At 47.2% G+C, this 24,234-nt stretch overlaps 1 protein-coding gene across 3 annotated transcripts in view; it reads right to left on the bottom strand.

The window, feature by feature from the left end:
* LOC147097268 (nuclear receptor ROR-alpha A) overlaps window positions 1-24,234 on the bottom strand; it is a 148,018-nt gene that overhangs the window by 9,318 nt on the left and 114,466 nt on the right. For 2 of the 3 annotated variants that reach the window (XM_085972083.1, XM_085972084.1), the window contains exons 2-7: window positions 19,825-24,023; window positions 10,151-10,272; window positions 9,914-10,046; window positions 8,319-8,426; window positions 5,729-5,839; window positions 1,480-1,592 (exon numbers count right to left, since the gene is read on the bottom strand). In XM_085972083.1, coding sequence (XP_085828209.1) covers window positions 1,480-1,592; window positions 5,729-5,839; window positions 8,319-8,426; window positions 9,914-10,046; window positions 10,151-10,272; window positions 19,825-20,194 — 957 coding nt within the window. In that variant the 5' untranslated portion in view covers window positions 20,195-24,023. The remainder of the gene's footprint in view (window positions 1-1,479; window positions 1,593-5,728; window positions 5,840-8,318; window positions 8,427-9,913; window positions 10,047-10,150; window positions 10,273-19,824; window positions 24,024-24,234) is intronic. The other variant, XM_085972082.1, reaches the window with a different exon arrangement.

The following is a 24,234-nucleotide window of genomic DNA, read 5'->3' as shown; positions in this document are numbered from 1 at the left end:
ATCTCCCCTCTCTCCCGCTGATCCTCACCCTCTCCTCCGTCCGATCTCCCAGCTCTCTCTCCCCCCTCTGATCTCCTCCCTCTCTCCGATCCTCTCTCTCTCCCCTCCGATCTCCCCTCTCTCTCCCTCCGATCCGCGCCCTCTCCCCCTCCGATCTCCCAGCTCTCTCTCCGATCCTCTCTCTCTCCCCCCTCTGATCTCCTCTCTCCAATCCTCTCTCTCTCCCCTCTGATCTCCTCTCTCTCTCATCCCCTCCGATCCTTGTCCTCTCCCCCGTGATCTCCGATCCTCTCGCTCTCCCCCTCTGATGATCGCTCTCTTTCCGATCCTCTCTCTCCCCCTTCTGATCTCCTCTCTCCCCCCTCCGATCTCCCCTCTCTCCCCCCTCTGATCTCCCCCTCCAATCCTCCCCCTCCAATCCGTGCCCTCTCCCCCCTCCAATCTCCCCTCTCTCCCCCCTCCAATCTCCCCTCTCTCCCCCCTCCGATCTCCCCCTCCAATCCTCGCCATCTCCCCCCTCCAATCTCCCCCTCCAATCCGCGCCCTCTCCCCCCTCCGATCTCCCCTCTCCCCCTCCGATCCTTGCCCTCTCCCCCTGCGATCTCCCAGCTCTTTCCAATCCTCTGATCTCTCTCTCCGATCCTCTCTCCCCCCCTCTGATCTCCTCTCTCCGATCCTCTCTCTCCCCCCCCTCTGATCTTCTCTCTCTCCGATCCTCTCTCCCCCCTGATCTCCTCTCTCTCCGATCCTCTCTCTCCCCACCTCTGATCTCTCTCTATCTCTCCCCCATCTGATCTCCTCTCTCTCCGATCCTCTCTCTCTCTCCCCCCCTCTGATCTCCTCCCTCTCTCCCCCCTCTGATCTTCTCCCTCCGATCCTCTCTCTCTCTGATCTCCTCCCTCTCTCTCCCCCCCTTTTGATCCTTGATCTTCCCACCCCCGGCCACCAATGGATCCCCTAAGCTTGCAGGCTGCAACTGCAGGTGGGGTACTGCGCATGCGTAGAAGGTCACAAAGGTGTTCGTGCAAATAATCACAGCGAATATTTATCCCTCAACCAATATTTATCCCTAAAACAGATTATCTGGCCATTATCACATTGCTGTTTGTGGGAGCTTGCTATGTGCAAATTAGCTGCTGTGTTTCCTACATTACAACAGTGACTACTCTTCAAAAAGTACTTAATTGGCTGTAAAGCGTTTTGGGACATCTGGAGGTCATGAAAAGCACTATATAAATGCAAGTCTTTCTTTCTTTCTTGATGTTTCTCTGTGTCCAGGTTTTAAGCCGTGACCCAGAGGTCTTGAGTGAGCAGAGCTCTGAATGTGAATCATAGAATCATCGAATCATCCAGTACAGAAGAAGGCCATTCGGCCCATCGAGTCTGCGGCGGCTCTTTCGAAGAGCAATCCAGTTAGTCCCTCCCCCCCGCTCTTTCCCCATATCCCTGCAATTTGTTCTCCCACCATTCCTCGGTTACCTTGGTCAGAATGCCGTCCTCTCTGTGATGTTTCTGCAAAATATGCTGAAGTGTTAGTTGGATTTTCTGTTGCAGTTTCTCAACTTTTATTTTCTCCTGAAGCCACAGACGATCTAGGAGAAGAAACAATGACAGAATAAACTCAGGAATCGACACAACAGCTTCTTGCCAGTTATTCTCAGCCTTCACTGAGTGATTGCAAAGACCACAGATCATCCAGACACCCAGCGGGAGCTTGTGAGAGCAGTCAGTGAATATCCCCTTCTGTTCCCTGTCTCTCGGGGAGATACCCAGCCCATACACAGCACCCAGCCCATACCCAGCCTGCAACCAACACACACCCTGCACCCAGCCTGTAACTTGCTCCCAGCACCCACCTACTCTGTACCCAGCACCCAGCCCATACCCAGCCTGCAACCAACACACACCCTGCACCCAGCCTGTAACTTGCTCCCAGCACCCACCTACTCTGTACCCAGCACCCAGCCCATACCCAGCCTGCAACCAACACACACCCTGCACCCAGCCTGTAACTTGCTCCCAGCACCCAGCGCACACCTAGTCTGTACCCAGCACCCAGCCTGCAACCAACACACACCCTGCACCCAGCCTGTAACTTGCTCCCAGCACCCACCTACTCTGTACCCAGCACCCAGCATGCAACCAACACACACCCTGCACCCAGCCTGTAACTTGCTCCCAGCACCCAGCTACTCTGTACCCAGCACTCAGCCCACACCCAGCGCGCCTTCACCAGTTTTAGCTCATACGGTTCTATTTTTGGTGAAGGTGTTGCCCATGTACAACCTTCGGTACCTGCAAGCTCTGAGATGTTTTCCAGTAAACAATGTGCAACAACGTGCGACAGAACATGCGACAGCGTGTGCAACAATACATATTGCTCATCCTTAGTTTCCTTGAGAAGGTGGTTATGAGCCTTCTCCTTGGGCCACTGCAGTCCTCATAGTGATGGTGTTAGCTAGGGAATTCCAGGATATTGACCCAGTGACGATGAAAGTAAGGTTCCCTGAGTGGGAATCGAACCTAGGCTGTGGTAGTAAGAGCACCAAATCCTAAGATCAGGAAGTAGAATCAGTATGGGTGGAGATAAGGAATAACAAGGGGTAGAAAACATTGGAGGGAGTAGTTTATAGGCCCCCAAACAGTAGCTATTCCGTTGGACAGAGTATTAATCAACAAATAATAGGAGCTTGTAACAAAGGTAATGAAATAATCATGGGGGACTTTAATCTTTATATATACTAGGCAAGTCAAAAATAGGCAAAGGTAGTCTGGCGGACGAGTACAAGGAATGCATTCGAGACAGTTTCTGGAACAATATGTCATGGAACCAACCAGGGAACAGGCTATTTTAGATCTTGTATTGTGTAATCAGACAGGATTAATTAGTAATCTTGTAGTAAAGGATCCTCTGGGGAAGAGTGATCAGAATATTATAAAATTTCACTTTGAGTTTGAGAGTGAAATACCACACTAACAGTCATCGGTGAGAGCAGAGTGTAAAATTGGTAAATGTGAAACAGGCCAACTCATAGTGTTGATCATCACTCCCACTTCTACCCTCCCAATAATTTATAAACATAAATTCTGATAGTAGTCAGATACTATCTTAAATACACAAAATGTAGTGTAAAATAGTAAAATCTCCCATTGGCCTACTCCTGCTCCTGATTCTTATGTTCTTATGTTCTAACCACTAGATCACCAAGACAATCTTATTAAAATGGACATGCGGTGGGCATCCAGTAGACAGAGGATTCCTCATTCACTTCTTTTGGCAGTGAACAATTTTTCAAGTTGCATGCCTCTCTACCTCTTCCTCCTTTAGGTCGCTCCTTAAAACCAACTATTTGATTGGTAACCTTGCTCTGTGCGGCTGCAGAGTTCACCAAAATGTTCCTCTTTTGGGTAGTAATTGAGCTCTGCTCAGCACCCACTCAATTAACGAAATCTCACAACAGTATTACCTCTAATCAGACAATTACCAAGTCGCTGGGGACAATTTTAAACTAAGACGCCCATTGGGAATCCCACGGGATCAGGTGGAACGCCGGATTTATACCCGGACCACAGACTGCAATGGAGAGTAAAAGCGGGCCAGATGTGAAACCAGTATTCCACCTGATCTCGTCAGTTTCGACGGGTGCGTTGGGCTAAAATTTCCCCCACTGGCTGTAATGTAGGGGTGGGCAATTACTTGGGCTGGAGGGCCACTTAACAAGTTTTGGTGAGCTGTTGAGGGCCGCACACAGAAAATGAAATGTGTTAACAACAGCTACCATTAGAATTTGTTATGGCATTTATTGTATAAAGAACCTTTCATGTCGTTTCCACACTTAATAAAAATAACAACACTTATTAACATACTAACGAACATGATACAGGTTTACGAGTCACACTGAAAAGTGCTCGGTCTGTTTATTCCAAATGGTCTAAATTCATTCTTATAGTGGCGAATGAGAGATCGATTCTGCTTCCTCCGGCAACTATAAACAAGCTATAAGGCACAATCAAGGATAAAATCATTAAACAACCTTTGAAAATTGCACATGAAAGTTCTACTTTGATGCCTTTGAAACCTCGCTAAGAAATAATTAGGTGACTCGGGAAATAATTTATACTGCAAATTGTGCCCCAGATCAGCCATTAAATTGGGCTTGTTCATTGTCAATGTACTATCTCTCCTGAGAAAAGCCAAGACGCCGACAGTTTGCGGACTTTCATTTGAGAATGGGCACAAATAATGCACCATTATAATGCACATTTCATCCTCGAGTGCTATTTATTACTGGGGCTGGCCAACAACATAAATCTCTACACCCTCTTCCAGTCATGACAATAAACTTAAATTGTTCATGGTATGGGGAAAAAGGGCTTAAATTAAAAGCAGTGAATGCAATGTCCAATATACCTGGGTCCATTTAGTTATGTCTCCACTATGCTAATTAAGTGGGATAATATTAAAACGGGTGAATAATTGTGCAGGAATTAAATTGGTAAATGTGAAACAGACCAACTCATAGTGTTGATCATCACTCCCACTTCTACCCTCCCAATAATTTATAAACATAAATTCTGATAGAAGTCAGATACTATCTTAAATACACAAAATGTGGTGTAAAATAGTCAAATCTTCCATTACTAAATGGATGAAATGATTGATCGATGGACTATATGTTGTACTGAAAGTCTACGTGGCTGTTTGGCCGAGCGGCTCGAGTCTGCAGGGCCTCCAACACGAGAGGTCTTCTCTCTTCAGTGTGCTGAGTACGGGAGCCTGTCTCCAACATGGTGCCATGGAGCAGGTTACACCCCCAAGAACTGTCTCTAACATGGTGCCATGGAGCAGGTTACACCCCCAAGAACTGTCTCTAACATGGTGCCATGGAGCAGGTTACACCCCCAAGAACTGTCTCTAACATGGTGCCATGGAGCAGGTTACACCCCCAAGAACTGTCTCTAACATGGTGCCATGGAGCAGGTTACACCCCCAAGAACTGTCTCCAACATGGTGCCATGGAGCAGGTTACATAACGTTGGCTCCCGGTCTGACAACGCCTCGATTTTAAAACCTCTCCGCCTCTACTCTCTCCTCCTTTAAGGCGCTCCTTCAAACCTAGCTATTTGACCAAGCTTTTGGTCATCTGCCCCAATATCTCCTTATGTGGCTCGGTGTCAAATTTTGTTTGATAATCGCTCCTGTGAGGCACCTTGGGACATTTTACTATGTGAAAGGTGCTATATAAATGCAAGTTGTTGTTGCTGTTAAACACAGTGAAGGCTGTGTCAAAGTACAGGGCATCAGAACTAGATGTTGGCAAGTGTCCATCTCAGATGTGCATCAAATGGAGAAACAGGAACACGAGAGCAGCTGGTTGAAGGGTGGCACTGAGTCCCGTGCCTGCCTTTAAGATATAAGATATACAGGTATATGTTCCAGGTGAGTGTTTGTGCTGTCAGAGAATTGGGCGCAGAAGCCAATGCACCCTAGCTGCAGTGCTGCTGATTTTCCAGCAATTGAAATGAAGGCCAAGTAATCGGGAGGGCAGTGAGGCGGCTGTGTCGACCTCACCAGAATTTCTGATCGGCGACCCGCCCTCGGAAAAATTTACCGTATTACGTTTGGCAAAGGGAGCGCGAAGGAGGGTGGATTGTGGAAAGTAAGCTCAGTGAAATGAATGGAGAAAAGTCATTACATGAGAGTGAATTCGTTTATTGAGGAGCTCACCTGCAGAGATCAGCACATATGCAGAAAACAAGGCAATCTCGTCCTCTACTAGATGAAATGAACACAAACTTTTACCAAATTCAAAGATGGAGTTGATCAAGTCATCACAACCTGCCAGGAGAAGGGATGGAAGAACAATTAAAACGGACGCACTCAACAAATCATGTTTAGTCCTAAACAGACCAGTGTGGTGGTACTTTTGTAGATCGATGTAATTGCTTGAACTCTACATGATCCAAACATATAATTCATAATAATACGATTCATAACTCATAAATAGAACAATATTAAAAGATCTGGAGACTGACCAATGGAAGGGAAGCCTGCTTGAAACCACACTATGGTATATCGAAACATTTTACATTCATGATGGGCCAAATCTTGCTGGAAAAGTAACGGCGTGTTAATGTGCAAATCAGCCAGCAAATTCAGGGGATTAAGAGATATGGCATGAGTTGTGAATTCCAGAACTTGCCATTGATTTATGCCGCTCTGCTGTTTGCTTCGCACAAACGGCATCTTGCCCTTAGCCTCCCCGTTATTGTTACGAACTTGCTGGATTTGTACGTTAATTGCCCATTAAACTCGCCACAGAAAGTTAGGGCCGGAACTTAACAGCGTAAGTACCTTTTTAATGTTGTGATAATTGTTAGTGCAATGCCAATCAACCCCTCTGGCCCAGAAAAGGAACAATTTCATTCCTTCAAGTAGTAAATTGTTCTGAGGGATTTTAAAAAGGTCACATTTTTAATTTTTTTCTTACATTTCCTTTCTGTCTTTTCTTTCCCTCTCAATCCAATCTGCCTTTCCCTCTCTTTATTTCTCTTTCTGTGCCTGATTTGACTGTAATTCACCCTATTTCCTTCTCAGTCCTTCCTCCATTTCTTTCTCAATCCTTAAATCTCGTTGATCAAGGAGACAGACTGTTGGTCCCACCGTTCACTGAGGTCCCAGATGCCCTGTTGTCCTCGCCGTGCTGTTATCAGCTCATACTCCTAGCAAGTTATGATGCAAATACATTTGGAGCTGAAGGGTTCAGGAAAAAGTCTAACTCTTGGTGCACGCCACAAGATGCCCCACTCCAGCAAGATCCGGCCCAATATTTATAGATTAAGAAATTACTTTAACTGATTTACAATACAATAACACGGCTTGATGCGCCTTACCTCCAAATCAAAGTGAGCATCAATCTAACAAATAGCGCTCAGTGTATGGAATATGTTATGAGAAGCCCGGTTGCCACACTCAGTGATTGGACTAGTTCAGTTGTATCTTTAACTATTGAGATATACTTGCCAAGCAGTCAGTTGGATTGCAGTCTGGTTAACCAGATTCATATGTGGTTTTCTTAACTAGAATCACACACAAATCTTAGTTAAAAACTTCACGAAAACTCCTAAAATGGGACCTGCTACCTGGCTTAATATTTTACACGATTACATAACTTCTGTGCCTGCTTTGAATTGTGGCGCTAACTTTTGTGCTGTAACTTGTAATCAGTAGGAACGGCTTGCAAACTGGTTATGCTCATTTTTCGCTTCAACCCATAACTGTCAGAGAGAAGCATTCACTGGCTTCTGCGAGCACTCACTGTGGCCTCTCTCCTGCAAGGTTACACCGTAATGCACTTAAACATGGAGATGCTCCCTTGGGACTGATGGACTGGGTTTATATTAATAGAGTTTTCACATTGTGACAGGCCTTACATCTTTTACTTACGGTGCAGCATGAAGGGTGAAAGTTACACAGTGATTCCAGGGGGACTGCACCATTGGAAACAATGGTCTGAGGCAAGGAACTGAGAATGGCACTCAGACCCATGCACAGTCGCAACCAGTTGGGTTAACTTGTGGATGAACAAGATTTTTCCTAGTTCAGGAAATATGCTCTTCCTACCTTGGTTGGAAGTAGGGTATAAGATGTCCCTCTGAGTAAGGTGTCTCCTGCCATCTCTTTCCCCGTGTGCCCGGGGTGGGAGATTGGGGGGGATAGTGGAACAGGGTGGAGGAGGGGGAGAGCGGAGGGTGGAGGGTGTGTCCAGGGTTGGGGAGGATGGAGGAGGGTATGTACCCGGGGGGGGCGGGGAGGGTGGGGAAGGGAATGTACCCGGAGTGGGGTGGGGGGGGGGGGGCGGGGGGGAGAGGGAATGTATCTGGGGTGGGGGAGGGTATGCCCATCTTCCTCAGTTGAAGGAGGCTCCAGGTTATCACAGTACAATAAAGGCAGTCCATGCATTTCACTGCCAGTCTCGGTGTGGTTATAGGACCAGGGAGAGGAATTGTGGAAATGTAGAAGTGAAGGCACATCCATTTCTTCTTATAGTACAATAGGGAATGGGAGGGTGGGGAAAAGAGGCTTCACGTTTTATGCTGGCCTCTGCCTCCCCACAGATTGGAGTGTGTGATCTCCCAAGGCTAAATCCCAGACAAACCCACATTCGAATAACAAGGAACACTGAATGTCAGAACTGGCCCATGTGACTTGTGCAATCCAACTTGTGGTTATCCCCACTGAAACGATTCGGATATTATGTGACTCTGCCCCAGTCTACCTTATTATTTCAGAAGAGTAAGAGATGCTTTTACTTTACCTAATGATTTGAAGATATCTGGACCAGCATACTTCCCGTCAAAATAAACCGTATTGTTCTGTGGGTCAAAGGCTCGACACATTCGGACAAACACAACTTCTAAAGAACCTGAGAATGTGGAGAGAAAGTCAACAACTCCGAATTGGCATTGGCAGCATATCTGTAAAAATGTGCAACTGCTTCTGGGAAGTGTCATCATTCTGTGTTACCCACACACTAGAGCAGACAAGTGGCAACATGGCAACTTGTATAGATCAATCCTTTATACTGCTGCTCATGCAGTACATGGTTTGAGAAGACTTGTATCACAAGCCTGCGGCAGTAATGGGTTAAACTCCCAAAACTGTTTGTCGCTCCAACCTATCAGCCATGCTTGTGAAGAATTTTCCCAATTCCTTACTCGAGTATTAGGCATTCCACTTAATAGAGGAGAGAAAGGGCAATGATTAAAGAGACTTTCTTGTACTACGGAAAGGTGTCTACTGCTGGCTAAAAAATATCCTCAGTGTACCAACTCCCATCAACCCACCCTACCCCACCCCCCCCAACCCCAAACCATCCAATCTCCACCCCAGGCCACCCCACCCCTTCCCATCCCACTCCACCCCATCCCCAACCCATCCCACCCCATCCCATCCCACCCTACTCTACCCCAGCCCACCCCAAGCCTTCCCATCCCATTCCCACCTGATCTCATCCCATCCCATCCGACCCCCATCCTACTCCATTCCATCCCACCCCACCTCACTTGGAAACAAAGGACACAGAAACAGACAGTCTGGGGGGCTGATAAAGGAGCTAGACCTAGAGAGAGAGAAAGCGCTCTCATTTTATGTCAGGGCTGCCCAATTTCAAGAACACTCTGGGTGTAGCTGCAACACTCAAGAAGCTCGACACCATCCAGGACAAAGCTGTCCGCTTGATAGATACCCCATCCAACACCTTAAACATCCACTCCATCCACCACCAGTGGAGTCAGACCCAAAAGAAAGAAAAAAAAGACTTGAATTTCTATAGCGCCTTTCACAACCCCGAGGCGCTTTACAGCCAATGAAGTTTCTCCTGAGTTCCTTATTTGATTTATTAGTGACTCTTATATTTAAAAGAAAATGCCTTAAATTTCTATCGCGCCTTTCATGACCACCAGATGCCCCAAAGCACTTTACAGCCAATGAAGTACTTTTTGAAGTGTAGTCACTGTTGTAACTTGGCAGCCAATTTGCGCACAGCAAGCTCCCACAAACAGCACTGTGATAATGACCAGATAATCTGTTTTATAGTGATGCTGATTGAGGGATAAATATTGGCCAGGACACCGGGGATAACTCCCCTGCTCTGCTTTGAAATAGTGCTATAGGATCTTTTACATCCACCCGAGAGCGCAGACAGGGCCTCGGTTTAACATCTCATCCGAAAAATGACACCTCCAACAGTGCAGCACTCTTCAGTACTGCACTGGAGTGTCAACCATCAGCCTAGAATTTTGTGCTCAAATCTACGGAGTGGGATTTTAACCTACAACCTTCTGCTACCCACTGAGCCCCAGCCTCTAAGCCTGTAAAAGATCAAGGAGTAACTAGGCAATGATTGAGTACCTGCTTTCAGAAGTACGATCTGATCGTTTTGACACAGTTCCATGAATCCGTCAATGCGTTTGGCAAACTCCACCACATACTGAATGGCTTCTGTTATTTTGATTGCACATAGCTGCCACATCACCTCCCTGGGCTGCACAAGAGGATTACTGTTAACTTCCACGTTCGATTGAGAAAGTGACGCTTGTTACTGTTACTGTTACTCACTGTTTGAGCTGGGCGCTCTTGGTCCCCTACCTTATTCTGGTAAATCTCCACTTCCTCTTGCACATACGCTTGCCATGTTATCTGCTGCAGCTCCTCCTGTAAGTACTGGCAGGTCTCAATGTGGGACTTGGAAATGTTCTGCGCAAGGTGCTCTACGGGGGAAAACATTCAGCAATTTAGGGAGCATCAGAAAAACCGACCAATGGTCACAGAACTAAATGGACTCAATACTGCAGAAAGCCGAGAGGAGTATAGAAAGTGCAGGGGTGAAATCAAAAAGGAAATTAGGAAAGAAAAGAGAGGGCATGAAAAAATATTGGCAAGTAAAATCAAGGAAAACCCAAAGATGTTTTATAAATACTTTAGTTATCCTCTTGCTCTTAATGTAAGAGTAGGGCCTATTAGGGACCATAAAGGTAACCTGTGTGTGGAGGCGGAAGACATGGGTATGGTTCTTAATGAATACTTTGCGTCTGTTTTCACAAAAGAGAGGGACGATGCAGAAATTGCAATCAGGGAGGAGGAGTGTGAAATATTAGATGAAATAAGCATAGTGAAAGAGGAAGTATTAAGGGGTTTAACATCTTTGAAAGTGGATAAATCCCCAGGCCTGGATGAAATGTATCCCAGATTGTTAAGAAAAGTAAGAGAGGAAATAGCAGAGGCTCTGACCATCATTTTCCAATCCTCCCCGGCTACAGGTGTGGTGCCAGAGGACTGGAGGACTGCTACCGTGGTACCGTTGTTTAAAAGAGGAGAAAGGGATAGACCGAGTAATTACAGGCCAGTCAGCCTAAGCTCGGTGGTGGAATATTATTGGAAAAAGTTCTGAGGGACAGGATAAATCTTCATTTAGAAAGACACGGATTAATCAGGGACAGTCAGCATGGATTTGTTAAGGGAAGGTCGTGTCTGACTAACTTGATTGAATTGTTTGAGGTATTAACAAGGAGGGTCGATGAGGGTAGTGTGTTTGATGTAGTCTCTATGGATTTTAGCAAGGCTTTTGATAAGGTCCCGCATGGCAGACTGGTCATGAAAGTAAAAGCCCATGGGATCCAGGGCAAAGTGGCAAGTTGGATCCAAAATTGGTTCAGAGGCAGGAAACAAAGGGTAATGGTCGAAGGGTGCTTTTGTGACTGGAAGGCTGTTTCCAGTGGGGTTCCGCAGGGCTCAGTGCTGGGTCCTTTGCTTTTTGTGGTATATATCAATTATTTGGACTTGGATGTAGGAAGTATGATTAAGAAGTTTGCAGATGATACAAAAATTGGCCGTGTGGTTGATAATGAAGAAGGAAGCTGTAGACTGCAGGAAGATATCCGGCAGCAGCGGCGGCGGGAAACGCAAGCGGCGAGGCTTTAAAAGGCCACCAGAGACCAGGTAGGCCTCACAGCAGCAGCGGCGGGAAACGCGAGCGGCGAGGCTTTAAAAGGCCCCCAGAGACCAGGTAGGCCTCACAGCGGCAGCGGCGGGAAACGCGAGCGGCGAGGCTTTAAAAGGCCACCAGAGACCAGGTAGGCCTCATAGCGGCAGCGGCGGGAAACGCGAGCGGCGAGGCTTTAAAAGGCCCCCAGAGACCAGGTAGGCCTCACAGCGTCAGCGGCGGCGGGAAACGCGAGCGGCAAGGCTTTAAAAGGCCCCCAGAGACCAGGTAGGCCTCACAGCAGCAGCGGCGGCGGCGGGAAATGCGAGCGGCGAGGCTTTAAAAGGCCCCCAGAGACCAGGTAGGCCTCATAGCGGCAGCGGCGGGAAACGCGAGTGGCGAGGCTTTAAAAGGCCCCCAGAGACCAGGTAGGCCTCACAGCGTCAGCGGCGGCGGGAAACGCGAGCGGCGAGGCTTTAAAAGGCCCCCAGAGACCAGGTAGGCCTCACAGCGTCAGCGGCGGCGGGAAACGCGAGCGGCAAGGCTTTAAAAGGCCCCCAGAGACCAGGTAGGCCTCACAGCATCAGCGGCGGGAAACGCGAGCGGCGAGGCTTTAAAAGGCTCCAAGAGACCAGGTAGGCCTCACAGCGTCAGCAGCGGCGGCGGTGAGTATTTAAGGTGAGCCCGAGGCGCGGGTAGGCCTACTAATCTCCAATCTCAGAGAGGGAGAGAAGTAAAAAGTAATCGAAGTGTGACATCACCAGAAAGCAGGTAAGTGATTGGTTGGTGAGTATTTCTTTCTTTTTTAAACTCTAACTCTGTGGTTTATAGTTTCTAGGGTTTCTGTGGTGTAGTGGGGACTGTTGGTAAACCAGGGCCCTAAAATATATCATTTAACTGTAGTGTAATTGGTGGGATTGATTTGATTTAATTCAATTTCAATTAATTAAAGGGTAAGTCATGGTAGGACAGCCCGGCCCCGTGGTATGCTCCTCCTGTGCTATGTGTGAACTCAGGGACACTTCCTGTGTCCCTGACAACTACGTGTGCAGGAAGTGTGTCCAGCTGCAGCTACTGGCAGACCGCATTGCGGTACTGGAGCAGCGATTGGATACACACTGGACCATTTGCGATGCTGAGGATGTCGTGAATAGCACGTTTAATCAGTTGGTCACACCGCACATAAAGGTGGCACAGGCAGAAAGGGAACGGGTGACCAACAGGCAGAGTACTAGGCACAGGCAGGTAGTGCAGGGGTCCCCTGTGGCCATCCCCCTCTCAAACAGATATACCGCTTTGGATACTGATGGGGGGGATGGCTTACCAGGGGAAGGCAGCAGCAGCCAACTTCCGGGCACCAGGGGTGGCTCTGCTGCACAGGACGGGAGGAAAAAGAGGGGGAGAGCTATAGTAATAGGGGATTCTATTGTAAGGGGAATAGATAGGCGTTTCTGCGGCCGCTAACGAGACTCCAGGATGGTGTGTTGCCTTCCTGGTGCAAGGGTCAAGGATGTCTCGGAGCAGCTGCAGGTCATTCTGGAGGGGGAGGGTGAACGATATAGGTAAAAAACGGGATGAGGTCCTAAAAGCTGAATAAAGGGAGTTAGGAGGTAAATTAAAAAACAGGACCTCAAAGGTAGTAATCTCAGGATTGCTACCAGTGCCACGTGCTAGTCAGAGTAGAAATAGAAGGATATTTCAGATGAATACGTGGCTAGAGGAATGGTGCCAGGGGGAGGGATTCAAATTCCTAGGACATTGGAACCGGTTCTGGGGGAGGTGGGACCAGTTCAAACCGGACGGTTTGCACCTGGGCAGGGTCAGGACCGATGTCCTAGGGGGAGTGTTTGCTAGTGCTGTGGGGGAGGGTTTAAACTAAAATGGCAGGGGGTTGGGTACCTGAGCGGGGAAACAGAGGAAAGGGAAACAAGGATAAAAGCAAAAGACAGGAAGGAGAAAAACAAAAGTGACAGGCAGAGAAATCAAGGGTTTAAATCAAACATGGCCACAGTAAATAATAATTCTAAAAGATCTAAGAGTGTTAAAAAAAACAAGCCTGAAGGCTTTGGCCTAGAAATTCACTATGGTCCCGCCAGCTGGCTAGCGCCCAAAAGTTAGCGCTGGGCGCGGAGCCAGTTGCGACCGTCAGATATTCAGTTTTTGCGCCCCAAGTCAGAACCGGGCGCTATTCCAGGGTGTGCCCGCCCCCGCTTGGGGCGCTGAAACTGAATTTCAGCGCTCTAGGCGCCGCTGCGCCACCCGCTGCGGAGCGGCAGGCTGCGGTACTGCAGGCCTCCTCCTTCTCTTAAGGGGGAGGTGCCTGCCACGGGGAGATTGCCGCTGGATTGTGCCGGCAAATGAGCCCGGCACCACGGATAAGTGCCGGGTTCGCGGAAAGCAGCCGGCAATGCCGCGGGGGGGGGGGGGGTGGTGCAGGAGGCCGGGGAAAGAGGTGCGGGCAGGCGGCCGCCGAAAAAGCGGCCGGCCGCACCTCCACCTTAAAGCGCCCCACTAAGGCTACAGTACGGCCCCGTTTTCTGGTCGCTGTTTGCGGCCGCTGCGGAAGAGGCGGCCGCAACTAAATATGGGGATCGGGCCGGTATCGGGCCGGAACCGGGGCACTGCGCACACCGATGACGTCATCGGTGCCGGCGCAGCGCTAACGGCTACCGCCGCCATTACCGCTGCGCTGAATATCAGCGCAAGCTCCTGTATTGGCGCAGAAGCCCTCTTTAGGCGGTAACTGGCCACAAAGCTGCCGGCGCCTTAATGAATTTCTAGGCCTTTGTGTCTTAATGCGAGGAGCATTCGTAATAAGGTGGATGAATTAGCTGCGCAAATAGAGGTAAACGAATATATGATATGATTGGGATTACGGAAACATGGCTCCAGGGTGGCCAAGGCTGGGAACTCAACATCCAGGGGTATTCAATATTCAGGAAAGATAGGCAGAAAGGAAAAGGAGGTGGGGTAGCATTGCTTGTTAAAGAGGGGATTAACACAATTGAAAGGAAGGATATTAGCTCTGATGATGTGGAATCTGTATGGGTAGAAATGAGAAATACCAAGGGGCAGAAAACGTTAGTGGGAGTGGTATATAGACCTCCAAACAGTAATGAGGTCGGGAATGGCATTAAACAGGAAATTAGAGAAGCGTGCAATAAGGGCACAGCAGTTATCATGGGTGACTTTAATCTACATATAGATTGGGCTAACCAAATTAGTAACAATACTGTGGAGGAGGAATTCCTGGAGTGTATACGGGATGGTTTCCTGGACCAATATGTCGAGGAACCAACTAGAGATCAGGCCATCTTAGACTGGGTATTATGTAATGAGAAAGGATTAATTAGCAATCTTGTTTTGCGAGGCCCCTTGGGTCGGAGCGATCATAATATGATAGAATTCTTCATTAAGATGGAGAGTGAAATAGTTGACTCAGAGACTAGGGTCCTGAATTTAAATAAAGGAGACTACGATGGTATAAGGGAGAGTTGGGTATGATTGATTGGGGAATGTCACTCAAAGGGTTGACGGTGGATGGGCAATGGCAAACATTCAAAGATCGCATGGATGAACTACAGAATTTGTTCATCCCAGTTTGGCATAAAAATAAAACAAAAAAGGTGACTCAACCGTGGCTAACAAGGGAAATTAGGGATAGCATAAGATCCAAGGAGAGGACATATAAATTGGCCAGAAAAAGCAGTAGACCTGAGGATTGGAAGCAGTTTAGGATCCAACAAAGGAGGAGAAAGGGATTAATTAAGAGGGGGAAAATAGAGTATGAGAGTAAGCTTGCAGGGAACATAAAAACTGACTGTAAAAGCTTTTATAGATATGTGAAGAGAAAAAGATTGGTGAAGTCAAGCGTAGGTTCCTTGCAGTCAGAATCAGGGGAATTTATAATGGGGAACAAAGAAATGGCAGACCAATTAAATACATACTTTGGTTCTGTCTTCACAAAGGAGGACACAAATAAACTCCCAAAGATGTCAGGGAACATAGGGTCTAATGACAGGGAGGAACTGATAGAAATCAGTATTTGTAGGGAAATGGTGTTAGGGAAATTGATGGGATTGAGGGCCGATAAATCCCCAGGGCCTGATAATCTACATCCTAGGGTACTTAAGGAAGTGGCCCTAGAAATAGTAGATGCATTGCTGGTCATCTTCCAAAATTCTATAGACTCTGGAACAGTACCCATGGATTGGCGGGTAGCTAATGTTACCCCACTGTTCAAAAAGGGTAGTAGAGAGAACACGGGGAATTACAGACCGGTAAGCCTGACATCGGTAGTGGGGAAAATGCTAGAGTCCATTATAAAGGATGTAATAGCAGAGCACTTGGAAAAAAGTGACCAGATCGGACAAAGTCAACATGACTTTACAAAAGGTAAATCGTGCTTGACTAATCTACTGGAATTTTTTGAGGATGTAACTGGTAAAATAGATTAAGGGAGAACCAGTGGATGTGGTGTATTTGGATTTTCAAAAGGCTTTCGATGAGGTCCCGCATAAGAGATTAGCGTGTAAAATTAAGGCACATGGGATTGGGGGCAAGGTATTGACTTGGATAGAAAACTGGTTGGCAGACAGAAAGCAAAGAGTTGGAATAAACGGCTCTTTTTCCGAGTGGCAGGCAGTGACTAGTGGGGTACCGCAGGGATCGGTCCTTGGACCCCAGCTATTCACAATATATATTAATGATCTGGACGAGGGAACTAGATGCAATATCTCCAAGTTTGCGGACGACACAAAGCTGGGTGGGCGTGTGTGCTGTGAGGAGGATGCCGAGAAACTCCAGTATGATTTGGACAGGTTGGGTGATTGGGCAGAAGCATGGCAGATGCAATATAACGTGGATAAATGCGAGGTTATCCACTTTGGTGTCAAAAACAGGAAGGCAGATTATTATCTAAATGGCAATAGATTGGGAGAAGGGGAAGTGCAACGAGACCTGGGCATCCTTGTGCACCACTCGCTGAAAGTAAGCATGCAGGTGCAGCAGGCGGTTAAGAAGGCAAATGGTATGTTGGCCTTCGTAGCGAGAGGGTTTGAGTACAGGAACAAGGATGTCTTGCTGCAGTTGTACAGGGCCTTGGTGAGGCCACATCTTGAGTATAGTGCGCAGTTTTGGTCGCCTTATCTGAGGAAGGATGTTCTTGCCATGGAAGGAGTGCAGCGAAGATTCACTAGGTTTATACATGGGATGGCAGGAATGACGTATGAGGAAAGAATGGGTCGATTGGGCTTATACTCGCTGGAGTTTAGAAGAATAAGAGGGGATCTCATTGAAATTTATAAAATTCTAACAGGACTAGACAGACTAGATGCTGGAAGGATGTTCCCGATGGTCAGGGAGTCCAGAACCAGGGGTCACAGTCTAAGGATAAGGGGTAAGCCATTTAGGACAGAGATGAGGAGGAATTTCTTCACCCAGAGAGTGGTGAACCTGTGGAATTCTCTACCACAGAAGGCAGTAGAGGCCAATTCATTAAATATATTCAAGAAGGAGTTAGATATATTTCTTAAGGCTAAAGGGATCAAGGGATATGGAGAGAAGGCAGGGACAGGGTACTGAATTTGGATGATCAGCCATAATCTCATTGAATGGCGGAGCAGGCTCGAGGGGCCGAATGGCCAACTCCTGCTCCTATCTTCTATGTTTCTATGACTGGTCAGGTGGGCAGAACAGTGGCAAATGGAATTCAATCTGGAGAAGTGTGAGGTAATGCATTTGGGGAGGGCTAACAAGGCAAGGGAATACACTATAAATGGTAGGACACTGAGAAGTGCAGAAGATCAGTGGGACATTGGAGTGCATGTCCACAGATCCCTGAATGTAGCAGGACAGGTAGATAAGGTGGTTAAGAAGGCATAAGGGATACTTGCCTTTATTAGCTGAGGCATAGAATATAAGAGCAGGGAGGTGATGCTTGAACTGTATAAAACACTAGTTAGGCCGCAGCTGGAGTACTGCGTGCAGTTCTGGTCACCACATTACAGGAAGGATGTGATTGCACTAGAGGGGGTGCAGAAGAGATTTACGAGGATGTTGCCTGGGCTGGGCATTTTAGCTATGAGGAAAGATTGGATTGGCTGGGGTTGTTGTCTTTGGAACAGAGGAGGCTGAGGGGAGACCTAATTGAGGTGTATAAAATTATGGGGGGCCTAGATGGAGTGGATAGGAAGGACCTATTTCCCTTAGCAGAAGGGTCAATAACAAGGGGGCATAGTAGGGAAGTCCTGTATACAACTGTACAGGGCATTGGTGAGACCACACCTGGAGTACTGGTTTTGGTCTCCTTATTTAAGGAAGGATATACTTGCATTGGAGGCAGTTCAGAGAAGGTTCACGAGGTTGATTCCGGAGATGAAGGGGTTGTCTTATGATGAAAGGTTGAGCAGGTTGGGCCTATACTCATTGGAGTTTAGAAGAATGAGAGGGGATCTTATTGAAACACATAAGATTCTGAAGGGGCTCGACAGGGTGGATACAGAGAGGATGTTTCCCCTCGTGGGGGAATCTAGAACTAGGGGGCATAATTTCAGAATAAGGGGGGCACCCTTTTAAAACGGAAATGAGGAAGAATTTCTTCTCTCAGAGGGTCGTGAATCTTTGGAATTCTCTTCCCCAGAGCACTGTAGAGGCTGGGTCATTGAATATATTTAAGGCGGAGATAGACAGATTTTTGAACGATAAGGGAGTCGAGGGTTATGGGGAGCGGGCAGGGAAGTGGAGTTGAGGCCAAGATCAGATCAGCCATGATCTTATTGAATGGCGGAGCAGGCTCGAGGGGCCGAATGGCCTGCTCCTGCTCCTACGTCTTATGTTCTTATTTAAAGTAATTGGTTGGAAGTTTAGAGGGGATTTGAGGAGAAATCTTTTCACCCAGAAGGTGGTGGGGGTCTGAAACTCACTGCCTGAAAAGGTGGTAGGGGCAGAGACCCTCGTCACATTTAAAAAGTACTTGGATATGCACTTGAAATGCCATAACCTACAAAGCTACAGACTGGAAAGTGGGATTAAGGTGGATAGCTCTTTGTCGGCTGGCATGGATAAGATGGGATGAATGGCCTCCTTCTGTGCTGTAAATTTCTATGATTCTATGACAACAATTCCAAACAAATGATATCAGAATCTTGAAACAGAGGAGCGGGGTCTGGGGAGAGTGTCTTACTGAGACCAGCAGTGCTGTGTGTAGCAGCAGTAAGGAAGATTCGTCGGGTGATCAGTCCTGTAATAGTGAACGGTCAAGACCGTTCCAGTCACCAAGACCATTCCTTAAATAAGAAGTGCTCCAACATAAATTCCATACAAGTAATTAATCTCAAGTTAGCTAGCACACTTGGTGAACAATGAAGAAATTCTAAATTGAAATTTGGAACAAACATAAACTCACACTTGCTTCCATAGTTTATTTTTATATCAGTGATAAATCCATTGGCCCTTATCTTTGAGACTATGGGGCAAAAATTGGGTTTCTTACGGGGCGTTAACGGGGTGCAAAGCAACTAGCACCCCGGCGCGGCGCCACCCACGCCTCCTGCGAAATTTAAGAGGAACGTCTGCAATACCGCAGCACGTTGCGCCACGATATTGACTTGCAGCGCCCCAAGAGGCATACGGGGTGCTTCCAGTAGCGGTACGCTTCCCTCTTGGGGCACAACCACTCAAGTTCCGGCGTGGGGATGCTAATTTTTCCGGTGCGCTAAAAGTAGCACCCCAGCGATGTTAGCGCCCAATTTTAGCCCGATGAATCCCATGATAAACTCCTTCCGGAGTTTGTTGCAGTGGGTCCTAATACTATCACAGCCTGTGTAGATCACAGCACAAAATCATTCCCTTTTTATCAAGGGTGGTAATTGGCAGTGCTCTGATGCAAACAATGGCATCCAAAGAAATAATCTTAGGCTCAAAAAACTAAAATAGCAGAGGAAATGATTCTTGTCCCTAATCAAACTGAAACTTTTCTAAAAAAGATAAAAATATAAATTCTTGGGACGTGACCCTTGGATGTGACATGCCGTCCTGATACAGACCCCTGGGTGTGGTTTGGCAGTGCGTAGGAACAGAGACACTATCCATGGCCAAGAAGGGAAGCAGCAGAAGAGCATCGCAGGGTAACAGGTCCCCTCAGACTCCTTCTCCCCCAGGCAGAGTCTTCCACCTATGCCAATGACATGGGTGAGACCAGCCATTTGATGTGGGTAGCAGAATTCATAAACCCACAATCACTACTGTGCCACCTCCCACTTTTATTTAAAAGCGCTGTTCTTTGGTTCTCCATTGAACATGTTTGTAGATGTACGTCCCCTTTCTCCAGGGTGCACCTTACCTAGTTCCGTCATCGAGACAGTGGGAGACGTTTCACCATTTGTAAAGGAGCAGTAAGGAAAAAAATCTGGGACCGCCGTGTATTCACATATGGGTTCCTGCTTAATACCATTGATGTCTAGACCAGACTGGTCTGGGGATGGCTGAATGTCCAAGTAGAAGTTGTTCATTCCTGAGTCTGCTTTGCCCACCTCCGTCGTATGCCCATCCATATACAGGTTGCTGAGGTCATTGTTTAGTTCTGTCAGCCCGTTGTAAGTGGGAGTCAGGGGCTCTGCTTCCCCAGGTTGCTGCTGGTGATCTCGCTGTTGCTGCTGCAGGCGATGCTTTTGTACCTCAGCGTACAGACTGTCCCTCTGCTTCTTGGACATCCGACCAAACTTGACAGCTGCAAGAAGGAACACATACCTCTGTGTGAGACATGATCTCTGGCTTGTTTGCAAAACTAGGTTGACCTCAAAAACATCTGCCACACTAAATTAAACCTTTGGAAGCAAGGACTTTATACAAAGCCCCTCTGCAACACTTTGCCAAGTTAAAAACACACACATTAGGGCAATTCATCTGATATAATCTTCAAGGCTTTAAGGACATTAAATCCACTAATAGCTGGAGAGTAATTATGAGCGTTTGAGTTTTGTCTGAACTTCAAACTCTCCCCTCGCCCCATTTTTATTCTAAAAATCAGCAGAAACCACAAAATGATACGAACCAGGAGGAATCCCACAAATTGCGTCCCACTCCAGAGACTTGAGCATGCTCCCAGCGCAGTGCTGAGGGAGCGCTGCACTGTCGGAGGTGGCGTCTTTCGGATGAGACGTTAAACTGAGGCCCCGTCGGCCCTCTCAGGTGGACTATAAGATCCTACGACACTATTTTGAAGAAGAGCACGGGAGCTCTCCCCAGTGTCCTGGCCAAGATTGATCTCTCAATCAACAACGCTAAAAAAATATATTATCTGGTCATTTATCTCACTGTTGTTTGTGGGAGCTTGCTGTGCGCAAATTAGCTGCCGTGTTTCCTACATTACAACAGTGACTACACTTCAAAAGTACTTCATTGGCTGTAAAGCGCTTTGGGATGTCCTGAGGTCATGAAAGTCGCTATAGAAATGCACATTTTTTCTTTAGTGGCTGTGCTGAATGTCAGCTTGGCTCAGTTGGTAACACTCTCGCCTCTGGGTCCTAAGATGCTCAGAGCTCCACTCCAAGACTTAGCACACAGTCTGGGCTGACACTGCAGTGCAGTACTGAAGGAGATTGTTCTTGGGGTGATTGAGACAGGAATGCAGCATTTATTGCCCAATCCATAGTTACCTGGTGCATCCAATCATACAAAGTCGACCACATAGTGTGGGACTGGAGTCACGTGTAGTGACTACACTTCAAAAAGTACTTAATTGGCTGTAAAGCACTTTGGGATGCCCTGAGGTGGTGAAAGGCACTATATAAATGCAAGTCTTTCTTTCATTGTGCTATGAATTTATAGGGAGTTATAAACCTGAAATAATATTAATGGCGGAATGTTTATTTTTTTTGTGTGGTTCCTGTGTCTGTTATTTTAGCAGTGAAGTTAACCCATTTACAATAAAGGAGTTACTGTTTGTATTAAAATGGTGATGGAGGATTGCCATTGAAAGGCAGGTTTGCCCACTAATGTCACCCTGATTCATTTCTAGATTACTGTTCCTTCTTCTTGCCAGTCTTCTCTTCTCTCCTAACTCTTCCTGGGTTCTGACTCCATGGGCAACAGCAACCCTCCAATATCTCACCCAAGTGTCCATTCCTCATGCGTGAGACTAGACAATGAGTGGCGGAAGACTATTCAACTGTGTTGGCCATCACAGCAGCGTCCAATTCTATCCTTGCCTGTCTTCCACTGGCTAGCGATCAGAGGCAGAATCTTATTTTTCATCTCTTTAGGCTTGCGGACCGGAGACTAATTCTGGTGCCAGTTTCTGGCCCAGCTTAAAGGCTAACTCTGCTGAGTCCTGTGGATAAGTGTAGAGTCAGCCCGTGGGAAGCCTCCGACCACAGATTTTGGGCCGTTAACTCTGTTTCTCTCTCCACAGATGCTGCCTGACCGGCTGAGTATTTCCAGCATGTTCTGTTTTTAATTCCAAAAATCTAGAGATGTCTGTTGGTAACCACGGATACGATAATTGTGTGCATTGTTGAATCTGGTGGTACACTGCAGATTTTAGCCCTGCGAAGGAGACTGATATTAGCAGACAAATAATCAGTTTGTTGGTATCAGACTTAGCTGCTCACTATTCGGTAACGTTTTAACTTGTTTCACATAAACAGTCTATTCACCCCATCAGTCAGTCTTGGTGTTCATACTCCACATGAGCAGTATCCCAATCCCATGAGCCCACCCAGTTCCCATTATCCCTTTATCTTATCCCATATCTCTTTCCTCCATCCACCTATCTAACCTGTTCCTAAATGCTGATAATCTGTTTCAATCACTGGTAGTTCATTCTACAGCCTCACAAGCAATGCTCCCCCTATTTTTTTTGGGTGCGCAGTCCCTTTAACGGGCTGCGCGGCCCATTCAAAGTTCCGCGCATGCACGAAATTTCACATTCGAGAAGCCGGTCCCGCGCGGCCCGGGACCGGCAGACAGCTGCGCATCGGCGCGGCATAGCGGGAACGTTGCTCACAAGTCTCTGTGAGAAGAAGTCTCACCTCCTCTCTGTCCAAAATCACTTACATTTAACCTTCCATTCCCCTCGCTCTATTCCATTTAACTGCAGATCACACTCCAGCAATGCGGCTTGCTAAAAATCTTATCTGTGGTGCTCCGCTGGGAGTTTTAAGCATGACCTTGTGATTATACTTTTCCTGTCAAAGTGAGGTGGGATTCTGTGGAGATTCCACTGAACGCGGAGTTGGTCTGTGGTACCAAGTGTGCAATCACCAATGTCACAACTAAATTCCTAGCATATTCACATGGCTGATATTTTGGCCAACTTTACCTGTCACTGGTGAGGTTTCTAGGCAAAAAAGACAAAACAAAATTGTGAAAATAGTCTTAATTTGTGGAGCACATGTGTACATTCCTATTGTTTATGGTCAGTTCGGGCATCTCCTCCTTGCATGCACGCATGCGCACACACACACGAACACATAAATTTGCACACAAACACACGTGCACACACACATGGACACTGACACAGAGTAAAACTACAATAGTGTACAACATTCTACGCAGTTTGTGATAATGAGAACCTCCAGTGTTATGTTTTTGGTGTATCTGGTAGTATTGCAGGTTTCAGATCTGAGGAGGCGTGTGATATATGTAGCATGCTAAATATTGCTTGCTATCACTACTGCTCAACTTGGACAAGTACAGAGACAGTCACCATGGTTACAATCTCCGGACCAGGAAGGAGGGTCCCGAATGAGCTCACACCATCAGGGAGAGGCCATTAGTTAGAGGAAGATTTTCCTGATTGGTAAACCTGATGTCTCATTACAGATAACAAATGTTGGAAAATAAATTTAGTCAGAAAATATTTAAATATGATATTTATTCAAATATACTTGTTCACGCCAGAATAAAACAAAGGCACACACTCGACAACAAGACATGATACATATTTTCACAAAACAGAACAGGATCCAGAAGGAATCCCAAACTTTGGGAGAGCGATCGCAAAACAGGACCAGTTTTAAGTTGCGTTAAAAGTGTGCTTCTAACTCACCCGTGCTGTTAGGCCAGGGTTCACCACGCCAGGGTACTGGACCCTCGAATGGGTTTATGGGGAAGCGTGTCCACCAAAACCAAACCTTGATAGGCTGTTCTGCAGGTACTGTCCTCCACAGCATACCCAATGGGCACCAGGAGAACCTGTGGCATCCGACCAGCTGGTTCTAGGGTTGCTACCCCTCCAGGAATATGTCCAATCACAGTTGGCAACCATAACTTGCTCTGACAAACCTGCTCTCCACACCCAGTGATAGGCTCAGTAAACTCACAGCACCTCATACAAAAGCAGCTGGAAGCCTGGGCGGTTCTTTAATAAGAACACCAGCTGCTCTTTGAAAGGAGGCAGCTTCTGTCCCTCGAGCTGAGGGAGTTGGGCACCTAGAGCCACAAGTGGAGATTCTCCCTTCCTTCTCTTGCTGTCTGCGACGCGCAGTCCTCTCTACCTCCTGCTCCATTGTAGCCATCTCCTCTCCTCTGGATTCACATCTGGGAAAGGGGAATAGAACAGCACATTGTCGGCAAAAGGATATTTTATTCAATTAAATTAATAAAGTGTGAGATAACTTGGCCAAATTAGAATGGTAGAACTTCACAAGGTTGGAAGGGGCCATGAAGACACTTTTCATGGCCTATGCACCGCACCCCCCCCCCCCAGGAACGGTCCATTCCCCAGGTGCAAGGGTCACGGAAAAGGTGC

Source organism: Somniosus microcephalus, chromosome 32 (genome assembly GCF_052327205.1).
Source record: "Somniosus microcephalus isolate GS21.2 chromosome 32, FLI_Smic_1.0, whole genome shotgun sequence".
NCBI classification, from domain to species: Eukaryota; Metazoa; Chordata; class Chondrichthyes; order Squaliformes; family Somniosidae; genus Somniosus; species Somniosus microcephalus.
This window is presented reverse-complemented; position numbering and strand designations above follow the sequence as displayed.